Genomic DNA, 16,261 nt, shown 5'->3' with positions numbered 1-16,261 from the left:
CCCCGCTCCTCCCCCCACCCTCCCTTCCACACCTCCTCCTCCTTCAGTTTCCTCCCCAGCATCACCCGAAGGCGGTGTGTCTTCATGTGTGCTTGTGTTTGTTCGTGTGTTTCTGTTTGTGTGGTAGTTGTTCGATGGTTCAGTCAGGCCTGTGAGACAGCTGCGACAGATGTGGCTTGCTCGTCCCCTCCTTAAAGAGGAGACGTGGTGGCGAGTCTACCTCCGCCGCCGCCATGCACACGCCGGTTTCCCCACACCGGTTTCCACTTCCTGTCACGTGGCCGTCGCCTCCAGGTAGCTCTGTAGTTTGCGGACGGTGGACTCGTCCAGTGAAAAGAGGTCAAAGTCAAAGGTGGTGTTGGTCACGTTGAAGTGGCCCGTCTCCTCGATCAGGTTGACAATCTGGCAGCAGGAGGAGAGATCAATTATCATCATTTACCATTCTGTTCTACAGATCACATTATTTAATATGGCCTACAATTATTATTATTATATATAATTATTATAATACCACATTTATTTCAGTACTTCCCAGCAGTATACAAGAATAATTCCTAATTAATTTTATTAATGTGACTTGGACCCAGATAAGTAACATAAGATGGATGGATGGATGAACCAATTAAATATTGATATTGATAGATTCACTGCTAAGATCGACTCCTGCTAAAGGTCTGAAAATGCTGACTGGAAAAAACAATCCACTGTCACAACAATGCCACGTCTTATAGGAGTATGACGTCTCCCAAAAGTAACAATAGAGATAAGAGAAAATATCTAAAATAAAATATATTTACTATGTCCTTCAGATCACATTGTTCATGGAGAAACAATATATAAAAAGACATTACTTAAAAATGGTCCATGAATGCAAAAATGCAAGTCACCAGTTTTTCCATGTCAAATTATCCAGTTGTTTTATATTCATAATACACTGACTGAAGAGTGCAAATGCAGTTTCCAGTACAACACTTCAACTACGGAATATGGCATAATGTTCATGAAAATGATAAGACAGTATCAAGCAAAAACACACACACACACACCTGCTGTAGCACGTTACGCTCCCTTAAAGCCATCAGTCTGCGGTGGAGATCCACCAATTCTTCTGTGTAGGCCTGCAGAGTTCAGGAGGTTACAGAGGAGAGAGAACATGGTCAGTATGTTATTAAAAATGAGGTCAAAGTAGGAGTTCAAGGAAAGCAAAGAGTCATAGGGCTGTCATCAAAATTCACACTTCTGTGCGAACATGGGAAAAACTCAAATTCTCAGAGTGCACTTGCAACAGGCCGTGTCTTGTGCTCTAGTGGGGGGCATTCTTAAAACACAATATCTGTCTGACCCATTACATCCCCTAACTAGACTATTGAGCTTTGCAGCATTTTGAAATCGACACCATAGATTGGAAAATCAAGAATTAAGGTAAGGCTGTTTGCTGATTTTGTAATCTTAGTTTGTCACTCAAGTGGCACAGCAAGCGAACATGAATTAAACAACATGTGTTATGATAGATTAAGAGGGCTGTGTTTGAATTATTTTGAACTAATTAGCATTTTTATGTCACAACACAAGCCATGAAACTGATTATACGTTTTAATGTGAAGGAGTGACATAAGATCAGTGTCCCAGGGTTTCATTTTATCACTACATGAATCAACTCGTTACAAAGAAGAAAGAAGAGATTTCTTTTCAAGGGTTCATAGGCCAGAGTCTGTCTTCACATCTGGATCAATTCACTGGCCATTACTCCATCTTGAATTCATTAATGCACTCATTGAATGTTAGCAAAACCCTGCACGTGTGTGTATGTGTGTAAGAGTTAAAGCATAAAAAGTTTGATTTACCCTTCCTACCTTGTCGTATCCCTTCTTCAACACCTTCTCTGAGCGGAACGAGGAATCTGGACTCTTTCTGCCTGAAACCTGCAGATCAGAGAAAGAGGGAAAGGAGGAGAGAGAGGATACAGAGAAGAGAGACAGAGGCAGTGTGAGACCATGAGACTCTCTGGGACACTGACGACAGTTAGTACAGCTGAAATGTGAGTGGAAGTCTGGCACAGTCCTGAAACACTGTGGTTTCCATGTCTGTTAGCTGAATGTCTTTAGGCTACTTTGTGCTGGGTAGGAACCAAGACATCAAAAATAAAGCATGTACTAAAATTCAAAATGAGTCATCACTGTCTAAACAAATGTCTCACTATGCTTGTTAATATATTGTTTTGATAGTTTTACTCACACATGGGTTTCTCAAACACTCAAAACACATTTCTTTAGTTAATTTTACTCACAAAGCCACAAAGATACAAAATGTAATGCTTTAGGAAATTCCTGTTCATATTGGCCAAGGATTATGTTGACAGCTGAACAATGAGGAATGCATGTACTGGATGAAGAGAAACTCTACACAATAACATTGTTAAGAACCAGAGTCGTTAAACAGCAGGTCGCACTCTGACTCAGACAGTTGGTTCACCAGCCTCCATGTGTGATTTTAGTGTTTATTTACTAGTCAAACTATTTCACTCCCTGTCAATACATTAATGAAAGCAGGCAGTAAAATGAGGTCTGTGTGACTCACTTTGTTATTGGAGGAGTTGTGTTTCTGGGGGGGCGGGGCGGGGTCTCGACTGGGGCTGTGCGAGCCGTCACTGCTGTCACTCTCGCTGTCCAGGCTGAGTCTGACAGGGGGGACAGGGCGAGGTCAGAGGTCAATCACACACAGTTGCCAGACACACACATTGTCACACTGATTAGCATTGTACTTATAGGTAGTCAGTATCAAGTACTAGTAGCAAATGAACATGAGCTCTTGTCGGTGACCTGTTTATACAAACATATTAAATTTGCGCATATAAAAACCTGATGGGAAATGCCAGAAATATCATAAAAAAGTTTTTACGGTTGGTTGAGGTGGAAAAGGTGTAATAGAAACAGACTCAGCGAATAAATCATAAGACTTGTCCACAACCTTCCGCTCAACTGAAGAGACTAAAAATGGATGGCTGATGAGACTGCAACCTTTCTCAAATAAATACATGAAACAAACAGAATTGCTATATTTTCATCACGTTTTCCACATCGTTGTTTTCATTTGAGCTTTTACTGGCACTCCTTCTCGCGGTGCCCTCTTCTTCTGCAACGGCTTATTGGCACCCGACTGGAGAATTAGAGCCACCAGCTGTTTATCTCGATGTGCTTAACTTCTAATATTTGCATTACAGTCAGTGGATTGAAAAGCAGCATTCATTCAACATTCAAAGTGAGTTTGAGGTAAATATGTGTTTTAGCAGTAGCATTACGCTAACTCGCCAGTGTATTCCCTCTGTGAACTTGTCTCATAGTGCGATCTCTGAACACTGTTTCTGATTGATGACCAGAGATGTAAGAGACTGACCGAGAGTCACGGTTGGGGGGGTTGGTCTTAATGGGCGTCTCCTCCTCTGAGCTGCTGTCGTCATCATCTGACTCTTCTGATTGGATCTCCTCCACCATGGATCGAAGGGGGCCTGGGAGAAGAGGACACACAAACTATAATACTGCTCAGACTCGACGCCTAAATTACATGTTACATTGTCAATTAAAAACTGTGTGAATATTCGTCTCTGCGAGGATCCAAGGTGAATGGACTCTACCTTGCCCTTGTTTCTGTCCCGGCTCAAAGTCCGAATCTGAACTGGAGTCAGAGCTAGAACTGGAGTTGGAAGGACTGGAAGGGGCCGACTGCTGTAGGAGGTAGGGCAGAAGAAGAAAATGACAAGAAGGAAAACAAGAGGAAAGAAATGTACATAATAGGTAACAACATGTAACTGGAGCGGAACTCATTAGTCGATTAACTGATCAACCAACAGAGTCTTTGCAGGCTGGCATATTTTGATAATCAATTAATCAAGTAATTTTTCAAGCACAAATACATACAAACATTGCCTGCTTTAAGTTTCTCATTTGTGATGGTTTGCTGCTTTTCTTCATCTTATGTGACAGTAAATTGAATATCGTCTTTTAGTTTTAGACTTTTGGTTGAACAAAACAAGAAATTTGAAGATGTTACATTGGGCTTTATTGACATCTGACAGTCTATCGACTGCACGATTAATCGATTAAACATGAAAATAATTGTTAGTTGCAGCCCCATGTGACAGATAATGATCATATTAACGTTTTTTAACAGCAAGACATATAAAATCCTTTCCTAAAAGCATCTTTTTCACTTCACACTACATCAACTTCACTCTCTTCACATTTAAGTGAGAGCTGTAAAGCCGACTTACCTCTGACTTTGAAGATGCTTCATCCTCTGAATTCGACTCTTCCGACTCTGGAAGTTTCTTAGGCTCCTTCGGCTCCTGTGTGTCATTTTTGCCTTTGGCCCAGCGACCTTTTTCCTTGGGTTTCTTCTCTGAGTAGGGCTGGCTGGCTGCAGACGAGGAGGAGACGCGAGGAGAAGTTCCGGTGAACGCCCCGCCGGTTGGCCCCTTTGGCCCCTCTGAGCTGCCCTTCTTCTGCTTCTTAGCGCTGGGTTTGGGAGACTCGACAGTGGAGGGTCGTTTCCCCGGGGCTTTAGGCTCTGCGGGGCCTCCCCCGCCTCCTCCCCCACCACCACCTCCTCCGCTCCCAGCCCCCCCTCCTTTAGGGGACATGCCCTCCATCTTTGACTCCTTCAGGGTGAGTTTAGGCTCTTTGAAGGCAGCCTTGGGTAGGACCTTTACTTCATCTTTCACTTTGATCTCTGACGGCTTTTTTGAAGATGAGGATGAGGAAGAGGAAGGATCGCGGCCACTCTTGCTGCTTCCGTCTCTGTCGTTGTCTCCTTTCGACGTGGCTTTGCTCTCAGAGTCTTTTCGAGGCCGTTCACGGTGCTCCTTGGTCAGCTTGTGCGGTTTGGGTCCTTTGCTGCTGCCACCACTTCCTTCTTTGCTGGGTTCCTGGAGAGAGAAAACAACAGCACCGTCATTGACGATCTACTCCTAAAGCACTCAGCCAAAGGCCCCACAAAAAGATACAGGCTCAGCTGCGCAAAGTCAAGTCTGTACTGTAATCACATTATTTACTGTGAACGAGATGTCAAATTAAGCACTTTGGTCGATGAGAACTTTTTCTCAGTAATTATAAAAAATGAAATAAAAATAAACAGAAAAATAACAAACTACACCTACGTCTCTATGCAATAACTAAAATTAACAGGATATAGCCATGCTAGCATGTCTATGAGGCTGTACTTAGGCACAGCGGTGCTTTGAGCTAAATGCTAAAGTCAGCATGATAACATGCTCACAATGACAACGCTAACATGTTAATGTTTAGCAGGTATAATGTTTACAATGTTGTGATGTTCACATCACATCACATTCAGCCTTAACACGTGGTATGCGCTCTACCCGGTGAGTTACCAGGGCCCCCAACAAATTAAAATCTTGATGATTTATGATAGAGCCCCTAACCCTAGATAAAAAGTTAAGGTATGACAAATGTTATAATTCATCCTGAGGGGGACATGGATGTGTGTGCCAACATGGCCAAAACGCAGAAAAATATAAGAAAAGGGCAGTTAATCGCATACCACTTCACAAGTCAAACAGAGGTACTATACTGCTCTGCGCTACAGTATAGACAGTATTTAAACACTGCTCTCAATCATGGGCTAACAGGCCTTGGACTACATTAGTTGTATTGCTGGAGTTACACTAGGTTAGACTCTTACCTTACCTAAAGGGCAGTAAATGAGCAAATCTAAATGTGTAGTACAACTTTGGGCACAGTAGACAAAGTAAGCATGTAGTGAAGGTTGTATGTGTCAACCACATCCACAGGAGTGGCTTTTAACAGAGCTCTCTGGCACAGTGATACAGGTAGAGGATTGTATTTCCACACTGTTCATCCACTTAGCAGCAAACAGCTTTACTGGTTTTCAAACAGACACTATTAAACTTGATATGTACATAAGAGCCTTTATCATATTCATTCACTGTGAAAAATAGACTCAATACAGACTGGAAGATTGGGGAGAGCGGCCATGTGTGGGGGCCCTCATGGACTCTTTCTATGTCAGCAGATGGACACAGCTGGATGAAACCATGTCCTCTATCTGCCTCAAGCCAGTGCTCAACACACGCCCACTCATACCACAATAATAATGTGGGTTAAAGAAACATGTACTTCTATGTCATGAAATGAAGAATATATATATATATAGGCATTTGTCATCACCAGCACAACTTAAAAGTTAGTCACCAATGTGGGTCTTTAAAGTTTTGTAAAATACCCCAAAATCAGATTGTGTCTAGAAAAAAACATTAGGAAGAGTCTGTAGAACAACACACAGAAACAAATCTTATCAAGAGACAAGATGAACTATGCAAAGCTACGAGTGATCTCATTCAAGCATTCAGACTTTACCACAGACTTGCTCTGTGAAAGGTTGACACCAAAACAGTGGCAACAATGGAAAATGTGAGGGGATCAGTTTCCTGTTTTCTCCTGATATGTCCCCTCTCCCGGCAGATAAGCTGGCTGAGTTAGAATTCTGCATACATGCATACAGATGCTCAAAGACAGCTGGCAATGATTAGAAGCCTGAGTCAGCCTGTTCTGAAGACTGATGATTTTGTTGTGGGCATACGATGTTCATTTAGACATTTACCCCTATATTTCTAAAGAAAAGAAAAAAAAAAAGTCAATAAAAATTGACTGGAATAATCAATGAAGTTGTGACACTTTCTGATTAAATACTCCAAATGAATGAGCAAGCTGATAGTGCTAGTGAGATAACTAAGATGGTATTTTTTGGAAATGGTAATGGTAATTTAACCAACCTTTGACATATGAGAGGTCTTGGTCTTCTTGGGGTCTGAGAAGGCAGAAAGGGGGATGGTGGGGAGCATCGGGTAGTCTGGACTGGGCCTCGACACAGCTTCAGCCCCCTCTGGAACCACCAATACCTGAAATTAAACAGTGTCTGTTTATAGCTTTAAAGCCAACACACATTGGATACACACTGTGCATTAGTACACAGAGTTAGAAAATGTTTCAAGGGAGACGTTAACTACGACTCCCAAGGTGCATTTCATCAAGAAACATCCAATCAAATCACCAAGCTTAAAATTCTGTTATAAGCACCGCACACAAGATTATTATGGTGTTGAGACTGAGAACTGACTGGGAAGCAAACAAAGACCCCTGCACGCTGTCCATCACTTGTACTCACTTTATTAACAACGTTTCGGTCCTCAGGCGGAGTTCATATAGACCACCTATGCACCCATTACTAACACTTCATGGTGCACGAGAAGCTTTTTGAAATTGCGACCTGGTGTTGAGAAACTGACAACACAATCTGCAGCTTAAATAAATTCACCTTTAGATTATTGGCCAATTTTGGACGAATTCAACGACTATGACAACGTAATTTGCCCATAAATTCAACAGGCAACAGGGGCTGAGGTTGAAGTTGAAATAATTGAAACTGGTGGAAACATAAAACTATATGATCTTTACATTACGCAGGAGAATCCCATGTTTCTATGTGAAGTAACACTGACAGGGTTTTAGCATTAAAAATTAATACTTTTTAACACCTTTTTAACACCACATACAGGGGAAATGTATGTTTCACTATCATACCTGCCAGCGTATGAAAGTATGATGGATAACCAGTGGGAACAAGGATTATTTATTATCATATCACACATTTTTCATTATTTCCCAGCAGTATATAACAGATATAATGTTAATAATATAATTAGTTTAATTAACGAGGCCTGGACTTGGATATGCGCTCATAAAATGGATGGTTGGATTAACCAATTAAAAATGATAAATTAATTCAAGTTCATTTCCGTTTTTACTAAAAGTGACACTTGCCCATCATGATGTCTGATGAAGCTGAGTGAAACACAAAAAAGGATCCCGCAATCACACTTTTAGTGTTCAGTTCTAGGTGTATAAAATCTCCCACGCACTAAGACACAAAAAGGTTTTATAACCAACACAACAGTGAAATATTTAAGTTCAAGACTTATCACTTATCATACCATCTGAGGCCTTTTTAGAGGAAACTGAATTTGATGCTTTTTAAGACTTTAAGACCTGCGGATACCGTGCATTGAGGATATTATTTAAAGAAATGGAACTGAAATTAAAATGGAAATGCAAAATGGGGGAAAAACACTTCCATAACCAGTGGCTCCTCTTAAAATACATCATGTGGTAGTTGCTACTAAAGTACTATTGTTGACTTTAGTATCTGCTATTGACTATAGTCACTCAATCTGCCATCAGTCAAGTCAACCTGGCAACCAGCCAGCACGTCAGGCAGCCTCACCCCTCCAGCTTTGATCAGCTTTCTCCTGAATTCTTTGGTGGGGTTGTTGAAGGTGAGCTTCTCACAGCGCAGGTGGTTGACCGGTGGGTTGCCCTCCAAGTTAAGGAATAGGTCGTAGTTGAAACACACCTTTTTTGGCTCCTCCTGAAGGGCGACAATGGGATAAAGACTGTTTTAACCCACCTGCAACAGCATGTGTGACACAAACTAATCCGTGTTTCTGTATTACTGCTCTACACACTGTCACTCTCTCAATACCTACACATTTCACAACAAAAGATAAAAGCTGAATGAATGAACTATCACCCTGGAAGTCAATAAAACAGACAGACATAGCTGGAGCCGCCACACTGATAAGAAACAACTAACATTCCTGAGAGAAGCTGTAGAGACGTGGACAATTAAGGCTGAGGAAAAGGCACTAAGACACTCTTGAGAGATTTTATGAACAAAAATGTCTTCTTGTAAATGCAGATGGATCCATGGTTGCTGGTATTTACACTCCTCCTGCTTGCCTTTAAGTGTTTTCTTCATCTTCTTGACAGATGTGTCCATTGTGTATAAGTTAATTGCACATAAGAGAAGGAAGTAACATTTTTGGGTGCAGTCCAGAGGTTTAATATTATAGAGAACTGCAGAAGACGATGGTACACTAATGTGCACATACCTCTTAAGCACCACCCTGATCTTGTAATGAGAGTAAAGTGGTTCTTTCTTTCTTTCTTTCTTCCTTTCTTTCATCCCTCATTTAAATGGCTGATGGAGACTTAAAGGTGCCAGTATAATAGTGTGTGCTCGTTTTATTTCTCTCACTTAAAGAGAGAAAAAGCAAAACATTATAAAAGTAATGTTTTACAAACACAATCGTGCCTTCTGATTGGATATATATATATAAGAACTCCTATGTGACCTATTGGAGAGTGTTTTAGTGAGGCTGTCCAAAGTGAAGCCTTTCTCAAAACATGTGGTCTAATGAGGGTTTTAAACCATCTCTGCGTTGCACTTAAAACAATATACATGCACTTAAGTAATGTGATTATTCTTTGGCTTTGGGCAGTAACCTGATTTCTGAAACATCATGTAAAAGGAACACCCGGTTTCTTTTGCCAAGTTAAGGAATTAACCTGGTTAATACAAGCAGATTTCTGCTGGAAAAACCTGATTTCCTCCCAGTAACCCAGTTTTTTGGAGTCTGTGCTTGGTCTCCTTCAATTTGTAAATATTTCAATGCAGGTCACAAGTACTATAGTTCATAATATAACACCCACAACATGTAAACATCTATTTAAGATTACACTTATCAAACTACTAACTGTGATTTCCTAAAACCTATACTTTCTAACATTATTTTCCCACAGCCTTAATTTCTTTTAATACAGTATCTACATAAAGAGAGCTTTCAACAGCCCACAGTTTACTCTCCCAGTCGATCTCACCTTGTTCTTGAAGTAAACCTCAATAGGCATGAGGAAGCCTGCGTAGCCCGACTCTTCCACTTTGTACGGAGGCTCCTTGCATACTGCAGACAGACAAAGGCTCGTGTTACTCTTATCAATGGAAGGGCATATTGATAATAACGACCGAGGTAGTGAGGTAGACAAATCTATGCACTAAATTAATTCCAAGAGACAAATACTCCTTAACGTCTCTCACAAAATGAGGTCAAAAACCAATTACGTTGCTTTATTTGAGAACAACAATGTATATAATAATATATAATAAGTATATAATTGATGATTTAACCAGCAATCTTCCAAATACTAAAAAAGTATGTTCTGTCACCGTAATGACTAGATATTTAAGGGCATTTAAACACAACAGTGGCACATCTAATAAATCATCAATGAGTTTGAACATGGCCAACATGTTTAAGATGGATAGGGAGAAAAATTACACATAGATTATTTCACTGCACCATTATATCCACTAGTGCACTGTGGATGCAGAGGTTGTATTGCCTACCCTCACTCTGACCTCTGTGAATGATCATATGCAAAACTTCATTTGATCATCGCATACCTGTTATCAAGTTCTGGTGAGACAAAAGCACCATGAAGAAATGAGACATCATTATTAAAAAAGGAGTGAAAAAACCTGACTCTTAAGCATTTACACCATTATCCATGTTTTGATTCAGGACTTCAGGACTATTTATTTCTGTTTTCATTGTTTTAACTTGTGTGAAATTAGTTTCTATCCCTACATGTTTTGAATGTCTCATGCTGTCTTTACCTTTGTGTATGACATTTGCTATGAAAATAAACTTGCCTTGCATTGCAGAGGGTGTTTTTGTGTTCACATATTGCTATCTCTCCGTCATACCTCTCTTGGGTTTGGGGAAGCTCTCATGCAGGCGGAAGACAACCTTCTCTACAAAGTGCTGTATGTCGCCGGTCTCTGGCCCTCGGACAAACACCATCCAGTCGTGGGTGAAGCCCTCTGATGTAACTTTCTTCCTCAGCTGGGCTCTGTGGCCCAACTCCAGCTTCACCTGCACAGTGCACTGAAAAGGAACAGATGGAAGTAAAAGAGTCAAATGCTGTATGTTACTACACTAGCCCTGTGGGCGTGGGAGAACATACACAAGCCAGAAAATAAATAAAATGTGAACTACAAGGGCATGAGAAGGAACAGTTATTCAGATCAAGAAACTGATGAAGATGTTGAATCGGAAAACATGTGTCTGCTGTTATCTATTGGGGTGAGCGGAACAAGGTCAAATAAATGCCTTGACATTGTCGTCTTCTTCCGTTGAGTCTTTTAGACTTTAAACTGATTCCTTGTTTTCTAATGATAGATAGATTTTCATGTCTATGCTCATATAACCTGCAGAGACATCACATATTATGACGTATTCTAAGCATTTATATGTAAATGTGTCAGACTAAAAAAAGAGACAGTGGGTTTATTCTACATGTTTCCTCGTCTATGATAAAAACAACCAGGGTTGCAATGAACTTATTGTCAAGTCAACTATAGTCAATAGCCCAAAATCACAAATGTGGCATTACAATCTGTACATCATACAACACCCTCTATCCTTAGACCCTCAATATGGATAACGAAGAACTTTTTTTAAAATTTGTAATCATTTATTTATCTGCAGATGATCTTCTCAATAAATTGATTAATTGTTTTGTCCATAAAATGTCAGAAAGCCCAAGAAGACATGTTCAAATCACTTATTTTATCCAACCACTGGTCCAAAACCAAAAGATATTCAGTTCACTATCACATAACATAAAGAAAAGCAGCATATTTCACAATTTAGAAGACAAAATTAGTAAAATGATTAATCGTTTAAGTCAAAATAGGTGCACGTTAATCGATCAATTGTTTCAGCTCTATAAGTATTATCTGGATTACTTGCTTGTTCTCACACAGAAAAATGTAACATTTAAAACTTGATGCTTGCAGATTAGTCGATAATGAAAATAATAAGCCTGAGACACCTTGCAAACTGAGTTTGCTTCAGAAATAAACATAAGCAAAGCGAGTAGTGAGATTAAACCAAGGGGCCATTATTCATTGGTTTCTGATTCCACCTTGAACAAAAACCTCTGAATCTCTATTTTGAGTGTGTGGACTTTATACTCAAGAGGAGAGGCTGAACACTTGGCCTGGACAAACACAAAGCTGGACTGGTGTCGGGACGCTCCCTGTGGAATGGGAGTGATTAGCTGCCCGAGCCGACAGATCTCAAAAGGTTTGTCCAGAAGAGGGGCACATTGTTGGGCTACCTACTCTCTGCCAAGAACAATGACAGCAACGGGACAAGCAAATGACACTGTGCTGGTGTGATGGTGGTGATTGGCATAGCAAGTGAAGAGCCTATGGAGATGGAGTGCAGAAGGGAACGAGGGGTGGGGGGGGGGGCGAGAGGGGACAGAAAGGCACTTTATGTCCAGGGGAGGACTGAAGAATGTGGGGATTTGGCCCCGGCAGAGAGCAGCTCGTGAGCTGGGACTGAGTGGGGGGATTAGAGGGGACAGGATTGAGATGAGCTGGTCTGGCACTCTCCGGCTCTCTCTCTCTCTCTGTCTCTCACACTCACACTCACACACACACACACACACACACACACACACACCTCCTCTGCCTGGCACTCTGCCCGGCCATTCTGTGGCAGTAATGCCCTTAAACTCGAGACTCCACCACACCCACAGCGAGCAGCCGTGGAGTCCCTCCAATCATCAACAACAACCCCCCCCCCCCCCCCCGGCGACTCCGCCAAATCAGGAATGTGATAAGGACAACATAAAAATCAGGATGACAATGAGCCAAAGAGGAAGACAGTGTTGACTCTCTATCAGAAATCAAAAGGGAACAATCAACTCAGAGCGTGGAAAAAACAAACGCAAATTTCCCCCCGATAATCACAAAATTAAGACCCCAGGAGGCAATATGAGGCAGAAAATTTGAGCCCAGGCCATTAGTTGATTAAATGATTAGCCAACTGATAATTAATCTGGAAATATTTTGATGATTGATTCATTGTTTCATTTTTCAAGCAAATATATCAAACATTCACCAGTTCCAACCTCTCAATTGTGAGGATTTGCTGCTTTTCTTTGATTTTTGTGACAGTAAACTTGAAATATTTAGGTTTTGGACTGTTGGTTGGACAAAACAAGACATTTAAAAGACATCAATTTGGGTTCTAGATTATTATACCGGTCATTTTCACTCTTTTATGACATCTTATAGAGCAAAAGATTAATTCAGAAAACAAATGGCAGATCAATCAATAATTAAAACAATCGTCAGTTGCAGTTATAGATAAAATACTAGGGCTTACTATCAATTAAGCTGCTGATTATTCTCTCTATATAACGATTTGTCTATAAGATGTCAGAAAATTACCATTACAATTTCCCAGAGCTTTTTTAAATTGTTTGTTATGTCTGACCGACAGTCCAAAACCCAAATATATTGAAAGGGCGGTGATGTAAAACAGAAAAACCTCACATTTTAGAAGCTGGAGAAAGCAAATGTTTGGCATTATACAAGCAAAATGACACAAACGACTAATTTAACAATTCATTTTCGACTGATCAACTACTGAAATAATTGACTATAAAATACAACAAGACATGGACATTAATTGAACTGTGTCAAACCTATAATCAGAAAATTAAGAAGCCCAGGAGGCAATAATAGCCTGGGAAAATAAAGACATGAAATGAAAACCACATTGATGTAGACGGACATTAATTGAACTACATCAAACTGCCTGAAAATTTGAAACACACACATCTAAAAAAGTTATGTTTCTCAATCATTCAGTTCTACTAGTATCAGATGGACAAAATGACTTGTGGCAACACATTTATTCAGCTATCCTCTATTAAAGGCAACACAGGGGATTCAAAACCAGAAAGCATTGAGATGGTGCTCTCTCTCTCTCTCTCATACACAGTGCTCCAATTGAGGGGAAATACAAATTTTGGCAGACACACTGGCTCCCACGAAAACAATGAACTCCCAGCTGACATGTAAATAACACCCCTCATGACCATGTTAATCTCTTCCAGCTAATGAACGATTAAAATGAAAAGTCAGAAAGTTTCCCTAGGAGAGGGACACACACAGACAAACAATTGTGACAGCAGCTGTGTTTTGATGAAGCTGCAGGTTCCGGCTAAATCCTTCATCACACCAACCTTATATCTAAAAGAAAAGAGATGAAACAGTTACTTGTATTGGAAAACGGTCAATCCCAGAGAGCCGCGGGGGAGTCACAAATAGCCCTATCTCCAGCACCCAAGGAAAACAAGTGAGTATTGGAAATAGGGTGTGTGAATGAGTGTGTGAGGATTACGAAAAGCTGCATGGCCACTCATCCTGTCATCCCAACTGCAGGGTTCATACATGCAGATCTCATAAAGAGAAAATAGCAAAGATCTCAGCATGTGCACACAAAGTTATGACCCTACTTCACTGTCAAGGCATGAAGCAGTTTGGCTCATCAAGCTGTCATCCAGCTGTGTCATGATGCTGTAATGTAGAATAAATAAATTCAAACAACATTTACAGACTGAACTTGACTCTCTTCAACTCAACTGCAGGTTTATCAGGTCCACCTATCTACAACTAGCTAATTTGGTATAAATACAACAACCCTGTAAGTTATAATGTAAATTTATATTAGGGAGAGTTGACAAAATATTAGAAACAGCTTCTAGTACAAAGCAATTCAACAGGACCACAAACTGCAGCCTCCAAAAGGACCATAAAGTTTAATCAACACCTCTCTAAAACAGTTTTAAGAAGAACTAAACATTATAACCTTCATGAAGGTAGGTTTCATTGCAGGGCTGCAGTATTAGACTCTAATAATCTGGCAACTGTGCATATATTTGTGTAATAAGAATGAAAAATCAAATGCAAATCTTTCACATGTAACTTTGTTAACATTCATCACAGTACAAAGTACAACTACACTATTCTTTTAACTTGTAGCAGAAGACCTCCTCTGGATGAACACTGACAGATCTAGTTAAAACTTCAAAGGGAACAACGCTGAATGGGGGCTAGTTCCAAGAAAGTGGCTGAGCCACTTTCCATGGGTGTGTGTGGCCTAACCATCTGAAATGTAGTCCTGAATAACCTCAGGCATTTAGAGAGTGACCCACTTTGAAGCAATATCTCCCTTACAGTTACCCACTTTTCTGTTTTCTGCAAAATAAACTATGTAGCTTTTTAAGGATGACATAAAACTTTGCAAATGTATACATGCAATTAATTAAATGTGAATACATAATCTTGTAGAAGCAACGGGTTTACATACCGGTCCTCAAAAATATGTTTTATATTCTGGGTTCTTTGCTTTATGATGATCAGCCAATGCATGGGTGGTCATCATAACTGGATTCAAGTTCAACGTGTGCCAGAGAGCTTTTTCACCATGCTTCATGCATTTTAGTCTACAATCATGAATGTGGGAAGCATTAAACATTAACCAACTGTTGGCAAATAATGCAAAGATATTGCAGAAGTTCTATAGTCTGGTGACTGGTTTTATTAGCCCTGCATGTGAGGTTTCAGGCCGCTGGCAGTGGAGACACCACCCCGCCTCTCCAGCCCAACCTGGAGAGGACAAATCTTTTCCCCGGCGCCTTGTAGCAGCTCCTTAGCCTTTAGCCAACGGCCGACACTCTCCTGATAGGTAGACTAGCTTAGCTTAGCTACACAAAACCTCGACTCAAATTGGTCCTCATGGTGTTTTACAATGTGCATGTGCGTTTTAAACACGGCAGAGCGGAATAAACACCAGGTGTAAATCTCTTTGTGTGCCTGGTTGAGGCTACAGCTATGCAGCGGTGCTGAATGGTGTGGTAGACTGACGCTAGCTAGCGGTAAATACCGATGTATGAGTGCCCAGCTAGCATAGCTCCAGAGCCAAACAACTACGAGTTCATTAGCAGCAGGAGCATTTTTTTCTTCTGGCTAGCAGAACAGAGGATTCATTCCTGCCCTGCCAGCGCGCAGCCTGCTGGCATTTTCTCCGTGAAAAGTTCAGATTCCACAAGGAGACACAAAAGCCACTGTACCTGGTTCTCCATGTTTCTCTGGCCTCAGTGATTGTTGTATTTATTTACAGCGGCGTTTGTGGAGCGTCTCCCCAGCCTCTGCTCCTCATTGTGTGTCAATCCAGCCCAGAAGCGGAAGGCAGACGGCTCCCCTCCCCTTCCAGACGGCTGCTGGCAGGCAACCAAAACAGAAAGCTCTCTCAGCCAATCAGGAAGCTGTAAATTTAAGCACTCTTGAAAGGGACCAATCACAACATTTGAGAGGCGGGGCAGCCACCGAGCTGCAAATACAATTAAAGCATTTTCTGGTGGTTTTCTCGAGTGACAGCGAGCTTGTCCCAATGGCTACAGCCCTGTTTCAATTGTAAAATGCACATGACGCTAATTGATTAATCGGGGTTCGATTGCATGGG

At 40.9% G+C, this 16,261-nt stretch overlaps 1 protein-coding gene across 1 annotated transcript; it reads right to left on the bottom strand.

Moving 5' to 3' along the window:
- Positions 1-273: 273 nt before the first annotated feature.
- mllt1a (MLLT1 super elongation complex subunit a) lies at positions 274-15,890 on the bottom strand. The gene is made up of 12 exons (XM_070909357.1): positions 15,870-15,890; positions 10,639-10,819; positions 9,753-9,835; positions 8,317-8,460; positions 6,809-6,934; positions 4,268-4,921; positions 3,632-3,722; positions 3,394-3,505; positions 2,578-2,677; positions 1,845-1,922; positions 1,047-1,118; positions 274-402 (listed from the first exon to the last, which is right to left on the bottom strand). The coding sequence occupies exons 1-12, from the start codon at positions 15,879-15,881 to the stop codon at positions 274-276; spliced, it is 1,782 nt and encodes a 593-aa protein (XP_070765458.1). The 5' UTR covers positions 15,882-15,890.
- Positions 15,891-16,261: the final 371 nt, after the last annotated feature.

This window comes from Enoplosus armatus, chromosome 7 (genome assembly GCF_043641665.1).
Source record: "Enoplosus armatus isolate fEnoArm2 chromosome 7, fEnoArm2.hap1, whole genome shotgun sequence".
NCBI classification, from domain to species: domain Eukaryota; kingdom Metazoa; phylum Chordata; class Actinopteri; order Centrarchiformes; family Enoplosidae; genus Enoplosus; species Enoplosus armatus.
Note: the sequence above shows the minus strand (reverse complement) of the source record. Positions and strands in the feature narration are given on the sequence as shown.